General features: G+C 40.4%; 1 protein-coding gene across 1 annotated transcript; it reads right to left on the bottom strand.

Moving 5' to 3' along the window:
- Positions 1-1,024: 1,024 nt before the first annotated feature.
- LOC131252744 (serine/threonine-protein phosphatase PP1) lies at positions 1,025-26,349 on the bottom strand. Its single transcript, XM_058253420.1, has 4 exons — positions 25,979-26,349; positions 8,463-9,022; positions 8,165-8,386; positions 1,025-1,371 (listed from the first exon to the last, which is right to left on the bottom strand). Exons 1-3 carry the CDS (start codon positions 26,175-26,177, stop codon positions 8,201-8,203), a joined length of 945 nt encoding a protein of 314 aa, XP_058109403.1. The 5' UTR covers positions 26,178-26,349; the 3' UTR covers positions 1,025-1,371; positions 8,165-8,200.
- Between the last annotated feature and the right edge of the window lie 1,103 nt (positions 26,350-27,452).

Below are 27,452 nucleotides of genomic sequence, written 5' to 3'. Positions count from 1 at the left end.
GCATCAGGTAAGAGTACAATGTCTACATGCCATGGACCAAAAATATTGATGGTCAACTTATCAGGCAGGTGACGCTTGTAAGAAGAAAATGGGCACTAAAAAATAAGTCCAACGGTCCTAATTTGATGGAACATGTGTTGCTCACTTTGATGAATCCACTACCCAAATCTTTTATATATTGCATGTTCGCAATGAACTCTACCCGATGAATGGGCCTGATCTCTCTAAAAGTGTGCCCACATTGATGGGCGTTCTGCCCGATCAAGAGTCCCTCATCCAATCACCACACTTTCACGTGGATGGACTAGACTACCATGTTAGTTTTGCATCATATAGAAATGTTGGAAAGTATCTCTTAGCGTGTGATACTGACATACAGCTAATCCAGGCCATCCAAATTGTCAGTTCCATTGTGAACCGCCAAAACAACAACGATCATTCAATCCTAACCATCCAATAGATGTTTAAAAGCAAAACATCAAGTGGTCCACATTGGAAGGGAAAAATCTAACACCATCTTGTCATTCATTATGCTCCACCCCAATTGGGTCAGCAATTTCAGCATTTATGGATTGCCATGCGACCATGCCATGTGTACGGTTGAAGAGACTACCATCTTCTAAATGGTGCAAAACCAACATGCAAGCCTGTCGTCTTGTTTGAAGGTCTGATATTCTTAATCTTTTTTCAACTATTGCAAGAATAAAATAACAATCCCATGCACTCCGGCACAAGTGCGTACGCGCGTATATGCACTTCCACAGGCTTGTTGAAGACAGGAGGAATTCTCAGCGCAAGATCCGGGCCCGCTTCAATGCTCCATATATTCAAATGTCCACGCGTATAATCACCAGACCAGCCTGATTTTCGGACCGAGGCAAATACCAGTAGGGCCCACCAGATGAATAGAGCCAGGTCTCTCCTCCAAGCAACATTGGCACACGTGCCAGGTCTCTCCTCCATGCAGCATTGGCACACGTGGGGAGAGCGGTATCCGAATAGTGGTACCCGAATCCATGAGGAATACCTCAAACAGATCTTGGGAGGCTTGACCACAAAAAGAAATGTTTCAAGACCGTGTGACCGGACCGTTTTCCGGCGTAACACAACCTACCATTTGCAGTCGGTTACAAGACGACCCAATGTATGTACAGGACAACACCCCTTTAGTTTTAACACAGCAGCATTGAGAAAGAAAAAAGAAAGAAAAAAACCAGCATTTGCTGTAAAAATCAACGTCGCCTCCTGACTGCCAGTTTCCTGAAACTCCACAGCTGTATTCTCACAGAATGATCATTCCACCAAGATGTATGATGGCCACAAAGTTTGCATGCATTCAGCGCTTTGATTTTTTTCAAGCTCTTCCACAGGCTGCATAGGGAAAAAAATAATTACCGCATGAGAAGAGGTTAAAAAATAATTACCACATGAGAAGTGTTAGGACATGCACTGCAATCATCATAACAGACTGACAATTAACGGAGAAGTTGAAGATCCGTACATAAAAATGGGTGATTGCTGACTAAAAACCGAGTATGGACTTCATTCAGTGTGTGTATCCAATATAAGTGCAGCGCGTTATGTAAAGCAGACTGTTATATAGTGGGCAGGCTAGAAACTGTCAAACTGGAAACAGAAAACCTAAACATACAGAGGGAGATGAGATGTAATGACAGCCATTGGCATCTTAACAGTTTAGTTTAACATGCATAGCTCTGCCATGCAATCAGCTTTTTCATAACTAAGGTGATTCGAGTTCCTATCAATAAAGGGTTGCACAAATCTTATCATAGTCTAAAAACCAGAAAGCTAGACTCAAATGTTCATTCAGGTTGGGTCAGCTCGAAGACACGACCTGACTCGATTTGATAGTTATAAGTTAAAATAGAAAGAATGCTAAGAAATATTCAACTTATCTATTTTTGGTACAAGTATTATAAAATAAAAAGTAAGCACCTATACAGTGTTTGAAGTATCGGGATTGCTACAAGTTTCGCTGGCTAGGGATACGGAAACAATATCATTATCTTCGATAATACCGCCGATAACTGGAAATGCGAGGAAACATGGGGGAAATGGTGGAATTTTCCAGTGAAACTTCAAGAGATGCTAAAATACACATATTTGCATGTTTAAGAATAAAAAATTACAAAAACAATGCACACATAATAAGTTTTCATTTAATGGGAACTTAAAAGCATGTGTTGTCGGTTGAAATGTTGGGAAATATGGACAAAACAATGAAATTTTTCAATGAAACTTAAGAGATGCTAAAATAAAAATATTTGCATATTTAGGAAAAAAATTTTGCAAAGATGATGCATACATAATAAAGTTTTGAACCATCCAACCACCCATCCCATCCCATCCCATCCATCTCATTCATCCAACCATCCTTCCACCCACCAAACCATCCCATCCCTCCAACCTCCCATCTCATCCACGCATCTATCCGTCCATCTAACCAAAAATCCAACCATCCCATCCACCCATGTCATCCATCCATCCACCCATCCCATCCATCCCATGCATCCATCCATCCAACTGACCAAGCATTCATCCATCCAACCATCCCATCCCTTCCCTTCCCTCAATCCATCCATCCATACATTCACTCATCTATACAGACAACCATCCCATCCCATCCCATCCCATCCCATCCCATCCATCCATTCCATTCCATCTAACCATCCATCCATACTTTCACTCATCTATACATACAACCATCCCATCCATGCATCCATACAATCATCCATCCATCAACCATCACATCCATCCATACATACATACATAGACACAACCATCCATCCATTATTAAATACAATCACACATGTATGATCCATTCATACATCCAAGCATGCAACACACACATGCAACCATGCATCTAGAAAGGAAAAAAATCAAATGCAAAATTAGTTTTTCTTTGAACCATGAGTTAATTTTCATGAATGTACTTTTTTTAAGTGTCATTTAAACTATGTTTATTTTCATGTAAAATGGTGGCTATCCATTGGTATTAAATGGCATGTAACTCACAATTTAAATAAACATAAGAGTAAAGTTAAAAGTTGGAAAAATAAAAATAAAAAACTTCTTCGTGTAAATGGTGGTGAACTAGTTTTATTAAATAGTAGAGTTGTACACGAGTCGAACCGAGTTGAGCTTAGGACAGCTCGGCTTGGCTCGGCCAGTAGCTGACCCCAGCTCGGTTCGGTCCTCGAGCCTGACTGGCCAGCCCGACTCAGTTCGGTCAGCAACTCGGGCCAGTTCGAGCCTCTGCGACATTTTCTCAAACACATGGAATGCACCTTCAATTTCTCACAATATGCAAAACAGCAGCAACAGTTTGCAGGCATTTCATCAAACACTCGATAGGCAACATCAAAATCAAAATACAAGGGTAGTTTTATCATGTATTTTTTATTTTTTTTTTGTAGTGATTTATTTCGTATCATACCTTCCTCGCCACCAGCTGATCTTGCAAAGAATGTATGCACCCGAAACACCACTTCATTGAGTCATTTCATCAAACACTTAGTGAGCAACGTCAATATCAAAATAACCGACTCACCGAATTGATTCGATCCGAGTTCGATTCGAGTTGAGGTTTGATCCAAGTCGATTCGAGCTCGGACAAGCTCGAACTCAGCTCGAAATTTTTTTGAGCCCCAAAAATCAGCTCAACTCGGCTCGAACACAGTTTCGAACCGAGTTGAATCGAGCTTTTCCAAGTCGAGTCGAGCAAGTTAACCAAGCTAACTCAGTTCGTGTACAGCTCTATTAAATAGTCTGGAATTCATACCTTAAATAACTTAAAATTAAAGTTGGAAACAACTTTTTTTTTCTCGTAAAATATGGTGCAGAACTCACACTTTAAGAAAAACTCAGAAGTAAAGTTAAAATCAATAGCCTTTCGAAAGAGTTTTGTAAAGAGGGTTTTCAAAACCCTAGCTCGCAACGAAGACCGTCCTTAGCTTTTGAAAGAGTTTTGGAAAGAGGGTTTTCAAAACCCTAACTCGCAACGAAGACCGTCATTAGCCTGTTACGGCCCCATAACGCATAAGGTGCATTCTGTTACCATTATCTAACTGTTTTTTGATACCTTGGTAACCCCCATTTGTCCCTCACAAAAAAAAAAAGAAAAGAAAAGCACCCAATCCTTTCTAACCGACCTATTACCGATGCAAGACAATGTAAAAGGAACTAGTACACCGGCATGTTCAACAAGGCTAATTTTATTAGCATTGTCCTACCCCCTAAAGAAAAATGATGACTTTTCCAGCTCGATACCTTCCCTTCGGTTCTCTCTATTACTTCATCCCACAAGTGTTTTGCCGATTTTGCCTATACATAACAAAAGGGCAAGATATGAAGACATAAGGCAGCCACCTAAAAAATCTTGGCTATGATGTCTTCCTACTCAACTGATGTCCTGATGCCAAAGATTTCAATCTTGTGATTGTTTATCTTCAACCTTGATACCACCTCGAAGCACCTGATTTTCCTTAACATGTCAATCTGCTCTCTTTCCGCATTAAAGATAGGAGCGGATCTTCTGCAAACAAAAGATGTGAGATTTGTTGTAGTAAGCCTTCCATTTTAAACACTTCTACAAGGCTCGACTCAACACCTCTCCATCATCCTGCTCAACGCTTCCGCCACCGTCACAAACAAGAACGGAGATAACAAATCACCCTATCTAAGGTCCGTGGATGCCTATAAGAATCCTTTCGTTGCCTCATTAACCAGAACTGAAAACCTGGCAAAACTAATATATTCCTCCGCTTTCTTCATTTCTTTCCACAACCCAGTAATGTAGGCGCATTTTCACAACAGGCTCGAGTGGGATGGCCTGTGGGATGCAAGGGCACACTCGGGGTGGGCGGCCCACGAAACCCATGGATTTAGGGCCCGTGTGAGGCAGGTGGCTCGTATGAGGCAGAACCCATGGCTTTGGGGCCCACAAGGAGGGTTCGGCCAAGGACCTGACCTATGGATTCGGGGCCTGGGCTTATGAGATAAAGGGATTAATTCGTCATGCTCTATTGGTTCGAGCTTTTAGAGCCAGTGGTTAATTGTCCTGCATTAAATTGGTATCAAAGCGAGAGATCTTGTGTTCAAGACTCCTCACCAATGGTGATTAATGCGGGAGCATTTTCACACCGGGCTCAAGTGGGGTGGCCAGTGGGATGTACGGGCACACTCGAGGTGGGCGGCCCGCGGAACCCATGGATTTGGGGGCCATGAGGAGGGTTCGGCCGATGACCTAACCCATGGATTTAGGGTCTGGACTATGAGATAAAAGGATTAATTTGCTCTATCAATTCGAGGGGTAGTGTGAGGCGGGTGGCTCGCGTGAGGCAGAATCCATGGATTTGGGGTCCCTGAGAAGGGTTCGACCAAGGACCTAACCTATGGATTTGGGGCCTGGGCTATGAGATAAAAAGATTAATTTGCTATGTTCTATCAATTCGAACTTTTAGAACAAGTGGTTAATTGTCCTGCATCACCCAGCCTAGTGAGCATGTAAACGAGAAATTTCAAAAAATGAACATATGCATTCTCCAAGTCCAACTTATACAAAATCCATCTCCCCAATGGCAGGAAGCAATACATTCATGTGCTATTAAAGCTCCATCAAGGATTCACTTACCGTATACAAAAGCTTTCTTATCCTTAGAGATAGCCAATCCCAGCACTGTAAGGAATCTAGGTGCTAAACGTTTGGCAAGAATTTTGAACAGGCTCCAAATTAGGCTTATTGGTTCAAGCACTCTGAGCTTTCCTTTTGGGGGATAAAGGCAATGAAAGAAGCACCCAACTCTCTTAATAACCATCCTCGCTCACCAAACTCCCACACAAATGCCATCACATCATCCAAGAATATTTGGAAGAATGCCAAGGGGAACACATCAGGACCTGAAGCCTTGTCTCTCCCCAAAGAATCCACCTCGTCTTTGACTCCCTTTTCCTCTATCAATCTCTCCAAATCCTCCACCTCCAAAGGTCTAACCTAGGACGCTTCCAACCTTCCTCTGAAAGAAGTTCCTAATAGAACTTGATGATGGAATCACACAACTACTCTTTCTCTTTGATTCTAACCCCGTCAACTACCAAGCTATGGAATTTGTTAATTCTAGCCTTTGCACTCATGATGTCGTGGAAGAACTTCATGTTTTTATCCCCTTCTTTGAGCCATACTACCCTTGATTGTTGCCTCCATAAGTTTTTATACTAAACATGAGTTGGATGATCGCTGAGCCTTTTCCTCCTCAGACAACTGAACCCTTTCCTCCTTCATATCAATAACCTAAATCTCTTAAAGATTTCAGTCTCTCTTCTTCTTTCTTACTAGAGATTTCTTCACTCCACTGTCTTAACTTTTAGTTTAGAAGCCTGAGCTTAACCAACAATTTGTGACCTACCCAACTCTCCACCTTGAAGGAACTCCGTCATTCCTTCTCTTGATAAGCAAATCCCTGAACCTCGACCCACATTAGCTCCACATGAAATAGCCTCAGACCCCAATTCTCTTCCTCCATCGACAGAGTGGTGGGACAATGATTAGAAATAAGCATTGACATGCCTCACTGCTGGACGAGAAGAAAGACTTCCACCCAACCTGCCAAAACTAAGAACTGACCAAGTTTGGACATTGTCAGCCTCGCCCAACTGTTCAATCGAGTGAATTTCACATCGCTCAGAGAAAGATCCACCATTTCATTCCTATCGATCCAATCCAAAAAAAAAAAACCCTCATGTTACTTGTTATTTTAGAACCATCAGATTTTTCGAAAGTGAATCTTACAAAATTAAAATCTCCCCCCACACACCATGGAACTTTCCATCTTGCATGCACTTTGTCCAAATCCAACCAGAGAGTCGTCCTCTAGTTTCAGCCCATATACTGCAAAAAAAACATGCCCATTTGAATCCAAAAGTCAAAGTTCTGAGGAGAACCAATACCAAGAATTCTCCTATCCACCAATCCTCTTTGTTCCACAACCTGGAATCCCAAATCACCACTAGACCCCCCACTGTGGCACCGATATAGTGCAGTCCAATTTCTGAACTTGCCACACCAGAGAATCAATCATCCTGTCTGACATCAATTGAATTTTTGTTTCCAGCAAAGTCACTAGATTCACCTTTTGACACTTGCAACAGCTCCTCACATGCCCTGAAACATTTTAAGATTATTGCCCACTCCTTACCTTGCAACTATCCCCCTTATCGATCCCAGATGATTATCTTTACTCAGAACATTTTCACCATGCTGATATAGAGGTACAATTGCCTATCTGTTGAGATCACTTGTCTTAACCATTTGGAGAGGAGGAATCAACAGGGTTTCCTCTGACAAAACTTGAGTCAACTAACTAGAATTTGCAAAATTCCTCTCCAATGCCAACACAACAGACATTTGAGCCTCCCCCAAAGTCACCTCCTCACTGCTCCGACTACTTCCTTGGGTTTCCTCCCAGAATGGAGACTCGGCAACCATGCTCATCATACCTCTATCACTGCACCATGCCCTATGTATGGAGCTTGAAATTATGGTTTACTCTTATTGTCGATTGAAGTTGTAATTTGAATTCATATTGGAATGCCAATTTATACTTTGATTTATGTAATATCACACAATGTGATACTACAAATTCAGGATTTCCAATAATAACACTCAACATTTGGTATGAAAATCACAATATCAATTTCTGATATATATATATATATATATATATATATATATATATATATATATATATATATATATAATGTATGGGTAGCTATGCTAGAGAAAGCCACATGATCCTACCCTTAGCTTAGGATGAACTAGTGGAAGAAGCATAACATTAACCCATCCCATACAAAGTACCAGAGTGGCCCATGATCTGGTAACATTGGGGCTCACTTGTGGGCCTTTAGGCACACTCAATTCTAGATGCAGCCCAATTAGTTATTAGGCCAAAATTCAGGCCCATGTTCAACCCACAGTTTTCTAGGCAAAGCCCTAACCAACACAAAGAAGGCTGGACTCACAACAGACCCACTCAGCCCAGTTGCAACCTTAGCCCCCAAAATTCCAGGGCTTCTGAGGAACCATCACCAAGCAACTACTTCATGTACAGAAATTGGGGAACTCGAATTCTGATATGGAACTAACCTTGATAACACAAATAACTGGGGCTTTCTTGTCATCCTATTTCGTTGCCGCCATGAATTTGGGTTTTTTCTCTGCAGGCTTAAGAATTTGGAAAGAGCACATTAAGCTTTCATCAACACTCATCATTGCACCAGAATTGTCAAATTCACCACAATAGTTGGGGGCAGAGAATATTGTAACAAGTTGTCTATCAGCAAAGAATTCATATCCATCTTCCACGACCTGCAAACAGCACAAACACCTTATTATGACAGCAGGATTCGTATCTTATAAAGTAGATAGTTTAACAGGTGATAACCTGATGAGCACGGCAGACAAGGTCCAGATCATGCTTTAGTAAGAATTCCGCCACCTTATCAGGACCAAATGTGTATGAGACCCCTCTGTCATTCATTCCCCACCCTTGAACATCTCTACCAGGATCTGACCAAAGTAAATCACAAATCAGACCGGTGTCTGGGACATCAATTGGACGAGTTATGTTTTTAACTTGATCCAAGCTTGTCAGATCTGGGGAAAGGCCACCATGCATGCATAATATTTTGTCATCTATAAGAGCAGCCACAGGAAGGCAGTTAAAGCATTCAGTAAAGACTTTCCATAGTCTCACATTAAACCGTCTTTTGCATTCATCGTAAAATCCATATATTCGATTTATCGAAGCACATTCATGATTCCCTCGTAGAAGAAAGAAGTTCTCTGGGTATTTGATTTTATATGCAAGAAGAAGGCATATTGTTTCCAGGCTCTGCTTGCCCCGATCCACATAATCCCCTAGGAATAAATAATTAGCCTGGGGAGGTAAACCCCCATATTCAAAGAGCCTTAGAAGATCACTATATTGCCCATGAATGTCACCTGAAAATCAATAAGCAATAGAACAAAGGTAAGACAATGTTTCCAGAACAACTATCACAAGGAATGAGGGAGGAATAATCATATCTGTTCTCTTTAACATGCAGACGTTCAGTGGAGAGCAAGCCAACCAATTATACTAGAAATGATGAGAAGGACACAAGCAAGTTCAGGAAAGACTTGGCTAAGTCAATTGACAACATCAAGCAGATTCACTTAAGTTGGAACTCCACTTTCCTTGAATCATTTAAGACTGAATTGTGGGGGCATATGACATCCAGGTACAGCTATTGATATGGAGATGAATAAAAGGAGAAGGGTTAACACTTTATAAAATCCAGCACATGGGCATTCCATTCTTAACATGCCATCATATTTGGCTTTATTATTTTCACCAGAAACATTCTAGGAAAGCATTTGGCTTCATTAAAATAAGTGTTTCTTTTCAGCCTTCATAGAATGCTAAATTTAACAGAAGTGTTAGTATTCACCAACATCTTTTATGAAACAGCAATTTTTATAAACACAAAAGACAGCAAAACACATTATATTGGGGGCAGAGATTGCCCAGAAAGAGAGATTCCCCATGAGCTCCTGATTTAGCTGAGTCCACTAGAACATCAGGTCCTCTTTCCAACCTTCTCCTTTACTATCTATCTTTATTTCGATGCCCTATGGGAGTCATTGAACATGTTGATAAGTTGAGGAGAGAGTTCCTGTGGCAAGGTGTATATAAAGGTAAATTCCACCTCCTTAATTGGAAAGAGGTATGCCAGCCCTGTGATGAGGGGGAAGCTGGGGTTAGAAATATGGAGGTCGTCAAAACGGCCCCGCTGGGAAAATGGGTTTCATGTTTTGGGGTTGAGTTCTCCAACATGTGGAGGAAATTTGTTGTTTCCAAGTACAGTACTTCCCCCACAGGTTGGTGGATCAGAAAGTCTTCTCTTTACTGTGCTTCCTTTCTTTCGAAGGTTGTGGCATGGGTGGTCCCTAAGGCGTTCGAAGGCTTTAGCTTTGCTGTGGGGGAAGGATCTAGGGTGAGATTTTGGGATGATATTTGGTGCGTTGACTCTTCGTTGAGATCATCTTTTCTGGCTTTGGCTGGTATATGTCCTGTGGCTAATATATTGGTCGCTAGATGCTTATCTCTGGATTCTGGGGGTGTTTGCATTCCCCTCACCTAAGGGATTTAAATAATATTGAAATCAATGACTTGCTTTGCCTCCGATCTCAGTTGCAGGGGATATCAATCTCTCCGGGGGTGGAAGATTCTATGGTCTAGTGCCATGGAAGCTCTAGTAGATTTTTGGCTTGCTCCCTTTATTTGCATCTTTCTCGGCCCAAGCTAGGGAGAGTTTGCTATCACACTGTCTGTCTAGTCCTATGGGGCTCCTCCAAAGATCTCAGCTTTAGCCGGGATAGTTAGGAGGAATAGGATCCTCACTACTGACAATCTTCAGAAACGTTCAATGGTTCTTCACAACGTGGGCCTTCTTTGATGTGCGACGAGGAGTCAGCCAACCATCTTTTCATGCATTGTTCGTTTTCCAGAGTAACGTGATCCAGTATCTTCCGAGTTTCGTGCATTTGTTGGGTGATGCAGCGTTCGATCAATGCCCTTATAGAATGTGGCACGGTGGTGGAAGAGGTTGCTTAGGCTGTGGCCCAAATGGAGATTAGCCTTGCTTGTCGTCATTTGGGCGATTTGGTTGGAAAGAAAAAACCATGGTTTCCAAAATCAAATGAGTCAATAGGGTTATGTTGTATTTGGAGGATTGAGCAATCTAAGTTCTACTCTCTAGGGTATGTTTTTTATGGGGTGTTGTTTCTAGTTGGGTTCTTCCTTGTTTTCTGTTTTGCTTTTGCTTTTTTTTCTTTCTTTCTTTCTTTTTTTTTTTCTTTTTGACCTTTGGCCCTAATAAAATTGCTTCATCTTTCCCAAAACAAAAAAAAAAAAAAAATAGATTCTTTCATAAAAATGGAATCACGAAATTCATCTAAAACTAAAGGAGGCCTCAAAGGCACATTAAACCACATTAGGAGGCCAAGATATGACATCAGAAGAATCAATTCAATGGTCATCCTTACCTGGAAATGGTCTTTAAAAATATAGATACCCTGCTTGGTATGATAATTGGTTAAAACATATCCTATATGCATCCTATGAATACAGGGTACAATAATCGACATTCAATTGTTCGACAATGATACTCATAGCATATACAGGTTCTAGGATGCTTCATGTGGGGAGAGACTGAATCAAATTTTTGCAAGGTAGAGCTATTTTCTCAGTATAAAGCAACGGTTTTCTATGAAATAACAAAAAAGTTTTGAAGAAAAAAGTTTGAAGAAAATTCATCTATTCTTTGTTATGGAAAGAAAACAAAAGAACACAAAAGCTCAAAGCACTCCATTTGATCAAATATCCAACTAAAGACTTTGGATAATAATTCCAAAACAATCTTTCTTCCTGTTGAAATGGAGATTCCTGGTGTTTCCCATCCTCATTGAGGAGAAGTGTGGAGCTTGAGAGAATCGGGGTGCTCGACAATGGTGGAGCGGTCAACATTGAACGATGGTGTACTCCCTCGGAGCTCCTGCGGATTACCGGATGTTTGTCAAGCGGGAAAACAAGACTCTCCATCAATGTCTCCTTCTGAATGAGACGTGTCCCCTCCTACGGAAATCCGCCTCCTCTGCCAGATGAGTCACTTCGCTTCGCCGCCATGTTATCCCGCGCTAAGGAGGACGTTACACGTGTCCTCAATCCTGCTTCTAAATCTCGCCTTCCCAGCGATCCTGTACTGCTAAACGCTCCGGAGACGACACGTAAATCTTGTCAGCACGCTTGCATTAATGAAGGAGGCATGCCTCCCGATTCAACTCATCTCATCTCTAACGCTGCTTCAACTCCCATCCCGGCCGTCCACGTGTCTGATCAGCCTTCGCAGCCCGTCGCCGATCCCATATCTCCGCACGGGTCTTTCGGTCCGGGTCCGGGTTCGACCCGTTTCCATTTTTCGCCGGACAATTGGGGTCCGATTAAAATATCTACCCCATCTAAAGGTCCCCTTCTAGTCCTTCCCTCTTTATCGGTCCTTCTGGGTGTTCTCCTCCAATCAGGTGGGGAGACGCTTCGTCTGGGGGAGCCGACTCTGATAGTATGATCTCCGATTGTCAGACCTCCAGCTCCCCGCCTCTATCCCCTGTGCAGATATCCGACTGGACCGAAATGGGCCCCCTCACTCTGTTTCACGAGAACCAACCCAATGAAGTGCTAGACGCTGAACCGCTGCAGGCCTATCCCAACTGCTACCCTCATCAGCAAGACCTCACTATATCACCTCCAGTCATGCAACTGGAAGACAGCTCAGGGAATAGCTTGGAAGGTAAGAGTAGAGAGGCTATATTCGACGAAATCCAGAATAAGAAATGGATTCGTGATGCGATCAGACACGTTGGAAGATCCCTCGGATTATCTTTCGGGAACAGACCAGAAGATTTCACTAGCTTGTTCCAGTTTATTGAAGATCGTGGCAGACCCCTTCCTGCTTCCCTAACTCCTTCCAAACCCAGCTTATGGTCCTCCAACAGAGAACTCCTTCGTCTTCATTTGAGTCCAAATCCGGCATCTTCGTCGGCGGGTCGTCGTGGTCGCAAAGGAGTCCGGGGCAGCATAGTTCCCCAATGATTATAATCTCCTGGAATGTTAGGGGCTTGGGGTCTAAACAAACGAGGGGTCTGATCAGGGAATCCATTAGGAAAAAGAATCCGGACATTGTTTGTCTTCAGGAAATGAAAGTACCCCGCTTCTCAAACAAGCTCATGTCATCGATTTGGAGAGATGGTGATGTTAACCGAGTTTCTTTGGATGCGGTGGGATCTTCGGGAGGCATTTTGGTTGCTTGGAAATCCTCCAATTGGGCTCTGCAATCCTCTGTGATAGGACAGTTCTCCGTCTCCGTCATTCTTCAAGCTAAGTTCTCTAATTTCTACTGTAATATTATAAATGTTTACGGTCCTAATGACGATTCTATCAGGTCCTCTTTTTGGAATGATCTCACTTCGGCTAGACAGTCTTTCTCAGGGCCTACTTGCTTCGTAAGAGACTTCAATGTCACGCGATTCTCTGAGGACCACTCTCGTCTCAGGAGAACCTCTCCAGCCATGATCCAATTCTCCGATTGGATCCACTCTCAAGAACTGATCGACCTTCCTCTGTCAGGCGCCTCATTCACGTGGTCTAATTGTCGCCGATCTCTTATCCAATCAAGACTGGACAGGTTCTTTCTATCACCTGAGTGGTTGGAGTCCTATCCTTCAGTCTATCAGGTCACCCTCCCCAGAACAACATCTGACCACCGTCCGATCATGCTAGCCACAGACAACGCTAATTGGGGCCCTAAACCTTTTAAATTTAATCCGGCTTGGCTCTCTGTTGAAGGTTTTAAGGAAAAAGTGGTGGAATGGTGGCACTCTTGTCAGGTGGAAGGATTCGCGGGTCACCGTCTATTATGTAAGCTCAGATTGCTTAAAGATAAGATCAAGGATTGGAAGATCAATGATCTCAACAAAAGAGAGAAGGAGACTGATTCTCTCTTAGCTGAACTACAGCAGATCGATAGCAGATCGATGTCTCTTTTGATGGCGAGGAAATCCCGTCCGAATTCTTATCAAGGCGGATTCATATTATTCAGAATTTATCGGCCCAAGCTTTGGAAGACGAACTTAATTGGAAGGTTAAATCCCGTGTGAAGTGGCTCAAAGAAGGCGACAGAAATACCAAATATTTTCACAACATTGCCAATAATTAAGAGCTCGTAGTAAAATCATTTGTTCCATCACTGTGGAAGATAGACAGATCGAAGACAAACATGAGATAACACAATGTGCGATCAATCATTTTCGATCTATCCTTACCTCTGAAGGATGGATCAGACCCTGACTTGATGGTATCACTTTCTCTGCTATTCAAAGATCTGAAGCGGATTTGCTTGAGGCTCCTTTCTCTGTCGAAGAAGCGAAAGCAGCTGTTTTTGCTATGTCAGGAGATAAAGCCCCTGGTCCAGATGGTTACACTGTGTTTTTTTATCAGGTTTTCTGGGACATTCTTCAATCAGACATCATGGCTTTTCTAAACGAGTTCCATAAAAGGGGTACGATCTCTAAAGGTTTAGGTGCTTCCTTCATCACTCTGATCCCCAAAGTCTCCAGTCCCTCTTCCCTTTCAGATTATAGGCCTATCAGTTTAATCGGCAGTCCTTACAAAATTCTGGCCAGGATTCTGTCCACAAGACTTGTTGCTGTTATGGGGAACCTCATTTCAATCCACCAAAATGCATTCATTAAAGGAAGACAAATCAATGATGGGGCGCTGTCGCCAACGAATGCTTGCATTCTTCTCACAAATCTGGCACAAAAACATTATTTTATAAGCTAGACATAGAAAAGGCTTATGATCACGCTGATTGGGATTTTTTGCATTACATGTTCCTCAGAATGGGCTTTGGTGATAGATGGCGACGATGGATCAGATCGTGTGTTCAGTCTGCTCATTTCTCTATTCTCTTAAATGGATCTCCTCATGGATTCTTTCCTGGTTCGAGAGGTTTACGCCAAGGCGACCCTCTTTCCCCTCTGCTGTTTCTTCTCATTGCTGAGGCTTTGTCGCAAATGTTGCTTAGAGGGAAGGCTGCAGGTCTATACGGAGGCTCTATTGTTGCTAACAATGTAAATCATATTTCACATATCCAATTTGCCAATGATACCCTAATTATGATCGACGCAGCTGATTCTTCTATCAACCATCTTCATACGACGCTAAGGTGCTTTAAGGCTGTCTCAGGTCTGAAAATTAACATGGCTAAATCCAAAATTTATGGTGTGCACGTTTCTGATGAGGAGCTCTCTGACTTTGCTAATATTCTCGGTTGCACGCCGGCTTCATTTCCTATGTCCTTTATTGGCCTCCCCCTCTCTATTGGTCGCCCCCCCCCCCCGGTGATGTGGGAAAAGATTGTTACTAAAAGTCAAAAGAAATTAGCTACATGGCAATGTCGTTATCTGTCGATTGGGGGTAGAATCACTCTAATTAAGGCTGCACTATCCAACCTTCCTCTTTATTTCATGTCTCTGTTCAAATGTCTGGGTCCTGTGCTGAAGCATATAGATATGCTCAGAAGAAACTTTCTTTGGTGCAGCAAGGAAAATTACAACAAATTTCATCTAATGGATTGGAAGGAAGTTTGCTCTCACTTCAGGAATGGGGGAACCAATATAAAAAATCTTAAGATCATGAATTCGGCTCTTCTGGGTAAGTGGCACTAGTGTTTGGGCAATGAAAACGAAGCTTTATGGAACATCATCGTGAAAGGAAAATACAGGACCAGTCCTGGTGGTTGGTGGACAACTGATTCTTCCTTTTACAGAGCCTCTTTTGTCTGGAAATGCATCTTGCGCCACAAATCTACTATGCTTTCTAACATATCTTTTGTTCCGGGCAATGGCATGAGAATTCGATTTTGGGAAGATCAGTGGACGGGAGAGCAGACTCTCAGAAATAGATTCCCGGCCATCTATAGAATTGCGGCTAACAAAAACAGCACCATTGCCAGCAACTATTCCTATTCGAGATCCAGTGGGGTTTGGGAAATCAATTGTCTTAGAAATCTGCATGATGGGGAGGTCCTCAAGTATGCCCATCTGCTTCAATGTCTTTCTTCCGTCTCCTTGGATTTATCCTCCCTTGACAAGCTATCCTGGAATCGCCATAGGTCCGGTAAATTTTCGATGAAATCATTATATGCTGCAATGGCTCCCATCTCCTCCACGGCGTCTTCAGTCATCCCTTTTGTCTGGAAATATGTTGCTCCTCCTAAGTTCTTATGTTTTGCTTGGCTCGCTGCCATGAATCAGATCCTCACGATTGATAACCTCAGAAAAAGGGGGATGCAGCTTGTCAACATTTGTAGCTGCTGCATGCGGGAAGAAGAGACTGTTGACCATCTTCTGGTTCAGTGCCCTTTTATTAACCTTATCTTGTGGGACTTTTCGTCTAGATTCAATTTTATTGGATGCATTCCTAAATCTGTTGCATCCTTACTCGCAGTTTGGCGTGGTCACAAAATTGGTAAAGTCAAAACCATAATTTGGAGAATAGCGATCATTGCAATCTGGTGGGCAGTTTGGATGGAAAGGAACGACAGAGTTTTCAATGACTCTAAGGCCACGGCCAAATCAGTTGGTTCATTCGCCAAAAAGTTGGTCTTTGAGTGGGTTTCGAATGTTACGGGTCTAAAAGATTATAATCTTCTTTTCTTAGGTTCCTAGTTTTTTCTGGCTGTTATCTCAGCAGTTCTCTTTGTATCCTTCTTCTCTTTTAATATTATTTCTTTGTTACTTTTTTAAAAAAAATAATTCCAAAACAAGGACTTTGGTTCAATCCCTTCTGAACCACATCTGGACCACATCCGAACCATTGGATATGTTAGGAAACTACGGTTTAGGTGTACGAATACTCTAGTCTGCACATCCGAGCATTGGACACATTGGACCACATTTATTCTAGCCGTTGATCACATGTGGACTTGTGGACGTACCTGTTGCACATTAGAGATCATCTTTGTGCCATGTAGCACATCTTTATTTCTTCTTTATTTTTCAATTTTATTTTAGGTTATTAGAGATTTATGTTTTGATCTTGACTATTAGTAGATTCGAACGGTCAAGAATATTTCTAGACCTAGGATTTGCTTAGGTTTTCTTATATATACTTGTTTGAGACTTGAGATTATGGACATATTGAATGAAATTTCTCTACATTACTTCTTTTGAGCAAGAAAACTTCCTGTGAATAGAATTTGGTGTGAAGTCATTGGTATGATTCCAAGTTATCTTTCTTATTCCTATCAAGGTTTTTTTTTCCTTCTCTTTTTCCAATGTATATTTTTCTCTTCTTTCTCAAACCCTAACTCCATCATCAACCCAACCCATCACCGACCAAACCGACCTAGCCCCACCACATCATCTGTACAATTGTACGGACGTGCCCGTACACTACACAGACCCGTCCGTACCCTCATTGATCATCTCTCTTCTTCTCTATTTTATAAAACCCTAACCCTAGCCTTTTTATAAAACCCTAGATTCCCAATTTCCTGATTTCCAAACCCTAATCCATTCAAACCCTAGCAAAACACAAGTGAATCCTCAAATGTAGAACGAATCATTGCTAGATGGAAGTTCTACCTTCCATTGGGCCATGTCCGATCGATAGCCTTAACGATCTATTTTGCAGGATTGTGATATGGTCTTGAACTTGAGCTTAATTGAATATTTAATTTCTCTACATTTGTAGTAGATTGGCTTTATTTTATGCTTTGATTTACTCTCATAATCCGTTATTTAATTTATTTGCATCATCCTAGTTTAGGTCATCTGTCCTACATCACTTTTACTATTGTTAGGCTTTCATCATCTTAGGTATATTAGATTAATTTGAAGTCAACTATGATTAATTTAAAATCAATTTCTTAGTTGGGAGATTCTCATTAAAGATTTACTTAGTCTATAAAAATATAAGTGCTAGTTCTCTTAAGTCTTGCAAGAAGAAGTTTGATGTCAATATTCCTTCCTCTCTACTCAAATGTACATGTGGGTGTGCTCTTGTTCATTTCTTTGCAATTCAGGTGTCGAGATTTCATCGACTCAATAACCGAGTTGCACCATTTTGTTATTAGACTCTTTAGGGATTTTCAACTCCAAGTCATCTCCTAATGGTGTTGAAAGGGGTAATACAGGAAGAGTTTGTGCAACTCAATTGATTCATGCACTCACTAAGCGAGTAGATCAACTCACGCATACGATAGGCAATCTCACTAATTGATTAAGAGAACTCTAACATTGATGGAATCCAGAGACTAAAGTTGGAGCAGGTGGATACGAAGGGGAATCTACCCACCAAGATTTTAACAAACAATGGGCGGCCCCCCGGCTTGTGAAGGCACCAACGATCAAATCCTTCGATTGTTGAGACAGAGAACAAAGAATAAAGGTAGACATTCCAAAATTCCATGGTCAGTTGCACGTTGATGGCTTCCTCAATTGGCTAAGCAAGGTGGAAAATGTGTTCGGGTACAAGGAAACCATGGATAATTGGAAAGCGAAGTTAGTAGCTTTGAAGTTTTCCAATCACACATTAGCATTGTAGGATGATTTCAAAGCCAGATGAATCTGTCAAGGTAAAGATAAAAATAAATTCTTAGGAAAAGAATAACAAGAGCACCAAAAAAAAAAAAAGAGGAAAAAGAAGTTAAAAGGAAAGTTCCTACCTACTACTTAATGCTCGTGACCTATATCAAAGATGTCAAAATCTACATCAAGAGAACAAGTCGGTAAATTAATACACCGAGGCAAGGTATACCAAATCGGTTACATATCGGCCGTAACAGCTGATACATAATGGTAATGGCCGAGTCCGTTACGCGATACGGGGGTCGAAACGGTGACCCCCCTAGTTTTTTGGCTTGGATAGGCCGTTACGGGAGCCACAATGTCCGTTACACCCCATAACGGTCATTACTGCTCCGTAACGGTCATAAATGCTAGTTTTTTTTTTGTCTTTTTAAGTTATGATTTTCTCACTTTTTTTACACTTTTCTCTTCCAAATTTTTTCCTAGACTATTCTACTACAAATTCCAACCACTCTTAGCTTAATTTTGAAGATCAAAACATATTATTTCAAGGATTTTGTTGAATCAAAGCTCCATAGGCCATTTTTCGAAAAATCTTCAAAAATAGGTATTTATACCTTTTTTAAATCTCCGATGTTGTGGTTAAATATGATGCATTATTCAACTTAGAACATATGAATATGTATTTTACAGATTGTGCAATCGATTTTCTTTTTTTATTTTGTATTTCTTTATTTTCAGACTATTTTCGATCAATTTTAAAAATTAGCAAACACCTACACAAGTGAGATATTTTGATATTAAATTCATTCTAATATATCTATCATTAGTATTAGATAATTAGAAAATTAACTCTATGAGTTTTGCAATCAATTCTAGGCTGTTAGGTTTATAAATTCATTAAACCACCCGATATAGTTTTCTCACCAAAGAGTGAACCATTACACTACCATAAACACGTTCAAAATTATAAATTAATGAATATTTGGAATATTTAAAATTTTCTGAATTTAATGGATATTTTTTTGGATTTTTTTGAGAACATAAAAACTTCTTACTATTACAAGGGGCGTATCAAGTATCAACCATTATGGGGTCGTATTGTTCGTTACGGCCCGTAACCATATCGGTAACGGTGGACACGTAATGGTACACCTTGCACCAAGGAGTTCCATACATTAACATCACGAGCAAGGTTTCATGAATCATGAGTATGAAGACCAAAGATTTCGAGATATCTTAATGGTCTCAAGTTCTTAACCCAAACATCATAAATGAATTGGTTTTTAAAGATGTATTTAAATTTTTTTATGAATATACACTTGCATTGAAAGTCGATGAGATAATTAAGGGGACTCGGGAGATGATTTGGCGCTCCACAAGGATCGTCATCGATGATGGGGCAGCATGTTCACTTCCCACGTAAGGCAACCACAAGGCCTCCCATAGGAGTCGTTTGACATCTTGTATTTGAGTGTATTTGAGGGGATTTTGCACCAAATCATCATTTGGTGCCGTGTATTTGGAGGTAAATGGAATCGGAGGTATTTGAAATACACAATTTTTGTGTGTTTTGAAATCTCACCTTTGTGGTCTGAGTGTAATTAGAGTGAAATGCCTTTCTTGGCTTCCTTTTTAAAGGCATGAGAGTCTCATGTGTAAAAAAGGCGACACTAGGCTACTAATCTACTTTACACGCGACATGCTAATGATACCCCAAAACAATCTAATTATCGGCTACAACACTATATCAAATCAATAGAATGATCCGAACTGCCTAAACATTGGCCATCTAAATGGACAGTTACAAATGTTGGTCACTCATTTGTGATCTTAATGTTGGCTCGGAATTTCCTCATTTTTGCTAAAGTATATATTTCGAAGAGCTTATTACAATCATTCAAACCAATATCGCATACGTATACTAATTTGGGATATTAAAGCTGATTTAGTTAATCAAATTTGGGTCCTATGAATATACAAAAGAATTCCAATGCATTTAAAATACAAGCTCCCAAGCAGAAGGATTCGGATGTGGATTCCAATGCATTCCCATTACAAGTTGCCAAACACAACAAAGGATTCGGAATCACCTTGATTCCAGCATAACTGTTATTTGGATTCCAATGCCTTCCAAATACAAGCTCCCAAACAAGACCATAGGTCAAGGGACAATGGGCCAAAGTCCAATAATGAAGCCAAGCCCCAACACGGGAGGAGGTAGTTATAGACAAGAGGCTAGCGCACCCAAGATAGGAAAAGGCAACACTCTTTTCACGTGCTTTAAGTGTGGCCAACCTGGACATTATTCTTTTCACTGTCCTGAACATCAGTCCAAAATTAAAATAAATTTGGTTGATCCAACCATTGGGTGGTTAGCAAAGCCATTTTTCGTATAAGGGAGTGGTCCTCTTAAGCTTGTGTCTTTTGTATTTCTCTTCTTTGTTTTCATTTTCTTTTTTTGAAAGATGGATCTTTTGTATTTCTTTTTTTCTCATTCTTGGTTGGTTGGTAGGAATGAAGAAAGTCCTTACCATAGACAACCTTCGGAAAAGATCTATGGTGATCCCAAATATTTGCATTTTATATACGCATGATGAGGAGACAGTGGACAACCTCTTTGTGCACTGCCCTTTTGTTAGACCGATGTGGGATATTCTAAGTAGGTTTTGATGATATGGACAGCTCCAAAATCAATGGCATGGGGTGGTCCTTGGGAATAGGAAGAAAGTGCTTTGGAGAATGGCTTTGCTCGCTATTTGGTTAGTTGTTTGGGAAGAAAGGAATGAGAGATGCTTTAATAATGCTATGAAGTTGGTGGAAGGCATCTCCAAAGGGCTAGAGTGTTGATCATTGAATGGGCTTCTTGTGTTTCTAAGTTAAAGGTTGTAATGTAGATTTTCTTGGGATATAGTTTGGTCGCTCTCTTGATGTCCCCGTCTTGTTGTAGCTTTTGTTTCCTTTTTGTTTCTTAATAAAATCTTCGTCATCTTTCCAAAAAAAAAAAAAGAATAATATGTTGAAGACACTCCCGACCACAATGAAATTTGAAGTGGACACAGAATATGAAGAACATGCATATAAGAATGAGATGCATATTGAGAAAAATGTAATAAATGCATATGGTAAAAGGAGAGTCATTGATTATCCAACTGACTATGCTATCAACGCCTCGGGTGGTTAATGAGGGGCAATGGTTGCAACTCAATATCTTACGCACCACTTATGCTTCTGGTGGGAAGATTTGCATAACTTTGGTAGATGTGGAAGCAATGAGAACATTCTCTCATAAGAAATAGTGAATAAATTAAAACTCAAAAAACATAAGCATCTGCAACCATATCAGATTTTTTAGTTCAAGAGAGGGGGGGGAAGTTTCTGTTAACTCCAGATGCTTAATTTTCTTCTCTATTGAATCTAAATACAAGGATGAGGTCTAGTGTTATGTGATCCCCATGGATGCATGCCAGATTTTGTTAGGGAGACCGTGACTGTGGGACTGAGATATGGTACATTTGACTCAAACCACCACCTATTCCTTTGTCAAGGATGGTGTTAATATCACATTGCACCCAATGAAACATCTCCAACACCCAAATTTGATAAAGAGGAGGATAAAAAATCACTCCGTGTGTAGAAGTTTGATGAGAAAAGCAAGGGGACTGACATCATTTATACCTTGGTTGCTGAAGAAGATACATTAGTGAGATATTCCGTCTCCTATGTAAGAGCTCCTTTATGAATATGGAGACTTGGTGCCCGAAGAACTCCCAATTGGACTTCCTATTATGAGGAACATTTAGTTCCACATTGATTTAACGTCGAGTTCGAGTCTATGGAATCTTGCGAACTGCTGGATGAATCCAGATTCCAGTTGAACATGCCAAGCTCCACCAATAAGTTACTAAGTTGCTATAGAAAGATTTAATTCAAAAAAGCATGTCATCATGGATCTTAGAGGATGTGTGTGGACAATCGTACGATTAACTAGATTACTGTCAAGTAACGATTTCCTATTCCTCACTTGGACGATATGCAGGGCATGTTGCATGGAACAAATGACTTTTCAAATATCGACCTGAGGAGCAAATATCATTAGATACGTATTTGGCTCAGGGACGAGTAGAAGACTGCATTTAAGACTTCAGATGGGTTATACGAGTGGCTCATCATATCATTCGACCTTCCAAATGCATCGGGCAATTTCATAAGACTAACAAAGATACTTTGCCCCCTTTATGTGAAAGTTCTTAGTTGTCTATTTTGATGACGTGCTTGTTTTTAGTCTTGATCCATTTATTCACCTTGATCGCACTACTCTGGACTGCAAATATTTACATAACGGTAACGGTCGTAACCATTACGCGTTACGAGGTCAAAACCGCCATAAAGGCCCTGTAACAGACCATAACAGCCCCGCAACAGACCGGAATGACCCTATAACGGTCCTATAACAGTTTTTTCAAAAAATAAAAAAGAGTCATAAGGCTGATACGGCCCGTATCATAACGGTAACAGTGTTACTATTTTGGAACACCTTGTGGCCGTTATAGCCACCATTACCATTACAGAATACCTTGGACCCCACTTGAAAGGTGTGTAGATGGCTGAGATCCAAAGTGTGAATTCATCTCATACAACGGATATCCATTTAAGAGTTATCACCTATGCATTCCCAAAGGATCGTTGTGAGAGAAGATCATTCCTGAGCTACAAGGACTAGTTAAATACTTTGGAAGAGATAAGACATTGGCCATGGTGGAGGAAGAATTCTATTGGACTTGTATACACCATGACGTTAAACAGTTCGTAGCACGATGTCTTTTTTTTTAAGATAACACTACCAGGAATTTGAACCATATATCACTCACACACACTACCCTGTCCCTACCAGCTCATCTAATAAGCGGGAGACATTCATAGCATTATGTCGCCGATGCCAAGTCTCTAAAGATCACATGTAGAATAACGGCCTTTATACATCGCTTCTCATTCGAATCACACCATGGGTGGACATTTTTATGGACTTCATTAGGGGTATTCTAAAAACTCAATGGGGGCGAATTTGAATTTCATTATGGTGAACCATTTTTTGAAAATGGCCCACTTCATTCCATGCAAAAAAGTCAATGGACGCTACGCATATCACAGATAAGATGTAATTATATGAGTTTTACACCACAATATTGTCGTAGTCCATGAACCAAACAAGCCCTTAGATATCTTGTCGACTTTCAATGCGACGAATTTGTTCAAGTGCCATGAAAAAACATCTAACATGCAAGATGAAGCCATTATCGATATAAATAAACAACTCCCAAAGAAAAAAGAAGGAAGAAATTGAACAAGTGTTGCAAACGAAGACTATTGACACTTAACATGGCCAATATAGGCAATACTTGGTAAAATGGAAGACCGAGCTATATTCTGAATGCACATAGATCATGAGCGACGAATTGAAAAGATTGGATCCGAACCGCTACTATTTGTATAAAGCATCCAACTAGTCGAAGTCAAGTTCTTTCCAACCAAAGAGGAATGATGTAGGGCCATAGCACAATTAGGCCCACCATAGGGCCCAACAATGACCTAGGTCCACAACCTGCCATAGTAATCAACATGCGCTGATTTTTAGACTGTTTATTTATAAATTTGGAGGCCTAAATCAAAGATTGCAATTTACCATTTTTGAAAAAAAAAAAAAAAAAAAAAGAGAGGAAGAGGGGAGGGGGGGGATGGGGAGCTAATTTAAAGATGTGATTGGAGATATGAGGGGGGATGTGATTGAAGAAATAGGACTGATTTAGAGATATAATTAGAATTTTTTTTTATTTATTTATTTGCTTTTACCATTAGGCTTTTGCCATATTAAGTAGATTAGATTGATTTTAAGTCAACCATGATTGATTTAAAATCAATCTCTTAATTGAGGGGATTCTCATTAAAGATGGGAAGTAGACATTCCAAAATTTTCTATATGTGAGTTTTCTTAAGTTCTGTAAAATAAAAAAATAAAAAAATAAAAAAAAGTTTGATATCAATAAAATATTCGTCCCTCTCTACTCAAATATTCTTGTGGGTGTACTCTTATCCATTTCTTTGCGATTCGGGATTCGATTATCGAGATCTCATTGACTCGATAATTGAGTTGCACCAAACAATCAATGATTGGGAGCTTCAACAATTTCAAAAAAAAAAAAAAGAGTCTTAAGGAAAGGACTAATATGGAAACAATAAACTAGATTATATGAAAGTAAGAAGCATCCATTTTGGAGAAAAGGCATTCCTATGAGAAATTATTTCAAGTTGTTCCCACATAGCTAAACGCAAGAAAGGACAACTTCTAGAAACAGATTCGATAAATCGTCATTACCATGTAGCCCAATGAATCCCTTGTTTTATAGTAAAAATGCTTAGGGGGTCTTTTTTTCTCCCATGGAAACGGCAACTTATGGAATCCATTTCCATAGGTTGTGTTGGTTATCCCATTCTAATGCATAGAAACACCTAGAAACGCTTTCCACCTAGAACAAGGTATTCCGTAACAGTAACAGTGATCGTAACGACCACCACCGTTACCTTTATGGTATGAGTTGTAATGGCCATTATGGCCCCCGTAACAACCATTACGGTCTCTCTTTTTTATTTATTTAAAAAAAATAAAAAATTGTATCAGCCCTACTTATGGGGCCATTATAGTCCTTATGGGAGACGTAACAAGCCATTAAAAGAGCTGTAACGGTTTTTACGGGTCTTTTTTCCGTAAAGGCCATTAAGACCCCGTAACGTGTAATGGTTGCCACCATAACCTTTATGTAACAGCCTTTACAGCTCCATAACGGCCGTTACAACACACTATGCCCTGGAATCTATTTCATCCAATAGGGAATCTACTTCATCCAAAAGGATCATAATCTGTTTCTTTCAGAAAAACCAGTTTACCATTTGCACAAAGTACCTCCCTGCCAATAGTCTTTCACATCTTCAATCCGAACATAATGTTTGCCCCAACCCTTTAAGTGTGACATTCTACGAGTAGTTTCCTATATGACCATTTTTTTTATCTTCAATCGGAACATAATATCTGCCCCAACCTTTTAAGTGTCACGCTCTACAAGTAGTTTGCCATATGACTATTTTTTTTTATCTTCAATCCGAACATAATATCTACCCCAACCCTTTAAGTGTCAAATTCTACAAGTAGTTTGCTACATGACCATTTTTTTAGGTTTTTCTGAAGAAGACGGTTAAAGAAGCTTCACATGTTTGGGTTCAAATGTTTCAACAGCCAAAGAAAGATTAAAAGATCTAAGAATATTCTAATAGGCTTCTCTTCATGATAGACTTGTCTGCAATAAAGTCGGCAACTTTGCCAGGAGTTTCAGGAATTCCAATAGCACCCGTAGGTTGGTTCTCTGAATCATATCCATTTGGAGGCAAAAGGAACAGAGTTTTTTTTTAAATAAAGAATTTCCCTCTATCATGTTGTTTTCTCAAAGATGAAACTTTTCTTTTTTCATTGTAATACAGCAAGCAGTAGAAAAATAGATAATTAAAAAATACAATTAATTCACAGCGCAATCCAACACGCCTACATTACCATTCATATACCTTCCTAAATCCTAAGAACACATGAATTCATACAGTAATGCTAAAAATCTTATCAGAAATACTAAAAAAAGGGGGCTCCAATCTCAATCCAGAGAATGAAGAGAGAGAGAAAATGCAAAGGCGATGGAATTCACAGATCGGGAATCGAGATCCTACCGCAGATCTTGATCGGTGCTTCGAGCTCCAACAGATTGGGCTGTTGAAGGAAGATGTCTCGGGAAGCGATGCAGAGCTGCCGGATCTCGGACTCCGAGAGCTGGACCTGCTTCCCCGGCCTGACAGATCGGACCTCCAGGAGGCGGTTTATGATGTCGTCCAGGACGGCAGGGTCCATCCCCTGCTTTTGCAAGGCCATTGACGGATCTCTCTCAGCCGATCGATCTCGATCTGCTCGGCCTACCGATCCGACGGCCGAGAATCGAAGAGGAGAGAAACCCTAGAAATGGTCTCGATTATCAGAGAGAGAAAGAGTACTGCAACTCCTATGTCGTGGAGGAGCCCATAGGAGAGGCTTGGCTTCTTAAATTTGGACTTTTAAATGGACGATAATGGCGTTCTTATTTTGATAATATTTCGGAAATGCCATTGGATGTTCTGTCTTTCGTCGGGACTTTGATGTCTCCTTTTGCTTTAAGGAAGTTGTTTGATTTATAAATGTTACACGTGGCATACAATAACCAAATTAAACGGACTAAATTGTTGAACCGACCGCTTTTAAGTTACAATATAAAATTCAGCTTGGTTGAACATAGGATATTTTTAAAATAAGGTCATTGAATATATTTTCATTTCAGCCCACAATATAATATTTAATAACCAATTAAAAGCATTTTTGGGCTCATATTCTGTATACATTTGTTATGGGTATAAATGGATTGACCAAAACAACTGTAATAAAAGAAAACATAAAGCACGAGCAAAGGAGGTCAAATAAGAGCTCAGTCCCGATAATCAAGTACGACCTCCACGAGCATCTTAGGCACTAGCCCCCAACGATTACATCAACTCTGGTTAATGTCTTGCTATTGCGACCAATAAACGACCTTAAGTATTAACGAGACCTATCTCAAAAAAGGGCCTTGATCATAATTGATAATTCAACTCGGTTTATAGGACCAAGGTCAATCCAACTTGGAGGTCGGCCTAGGCCTTTTATCACAAACTCCTCGGAAGCCGACCACCGAGAGATTTCCTTCTCCTCAAAACTTGACCACTGGGAGATCTCTTTCAAATCCGAAGAAAATCAATCTCCCGAGATCTTCGTTGAGAATCACACCAAGGATAATGCCTTGGATTCTGATGACGGTGTGATATGCAATTGAATGGCAGATTCATTACCATGTACATAACTAGCACTAAACGACCATAAATAAGAACGACACCTACGGTGAAAGGTATGCACTAAAACTCTAAGTTCTACTATATCGGGATTCCCGACCCTAACTTAGGCATCAAAGGGTCTCTTGTTGAAGTCAGGGTCTCTATTGTTATTTGCTTTTGTGCGCAACAGTTTACTGAGAATTTTTGGAAAACTTTATCAGCAATTGGCATCATCTATGGGAAAGACACTGAAGTCATTTCCAACTTACTTATCATCTATAAGTTGCTCTACAATAGCAAAAGGAAGAAA

Source organism: Magnolia sinica, chromosome 8, assembly GCF_029962835.1.
Source record: "Magnolia sinica isolate HGM2019 chromosome 8, MsV1, whole genome shotgun sequence".
Lineage (NCBI taxonomy): Eukaryota > Viridiplantae > Streptophyta > Magnoliopsida > Magnoliales > Magnoliaceae > Magnolia > Magnolia sinica.
The sequence above is the reverse complement of the archived record's forward strand: the minus strand, read 5'-3'. Positions and strand labels throughout refer to the sequence as shown.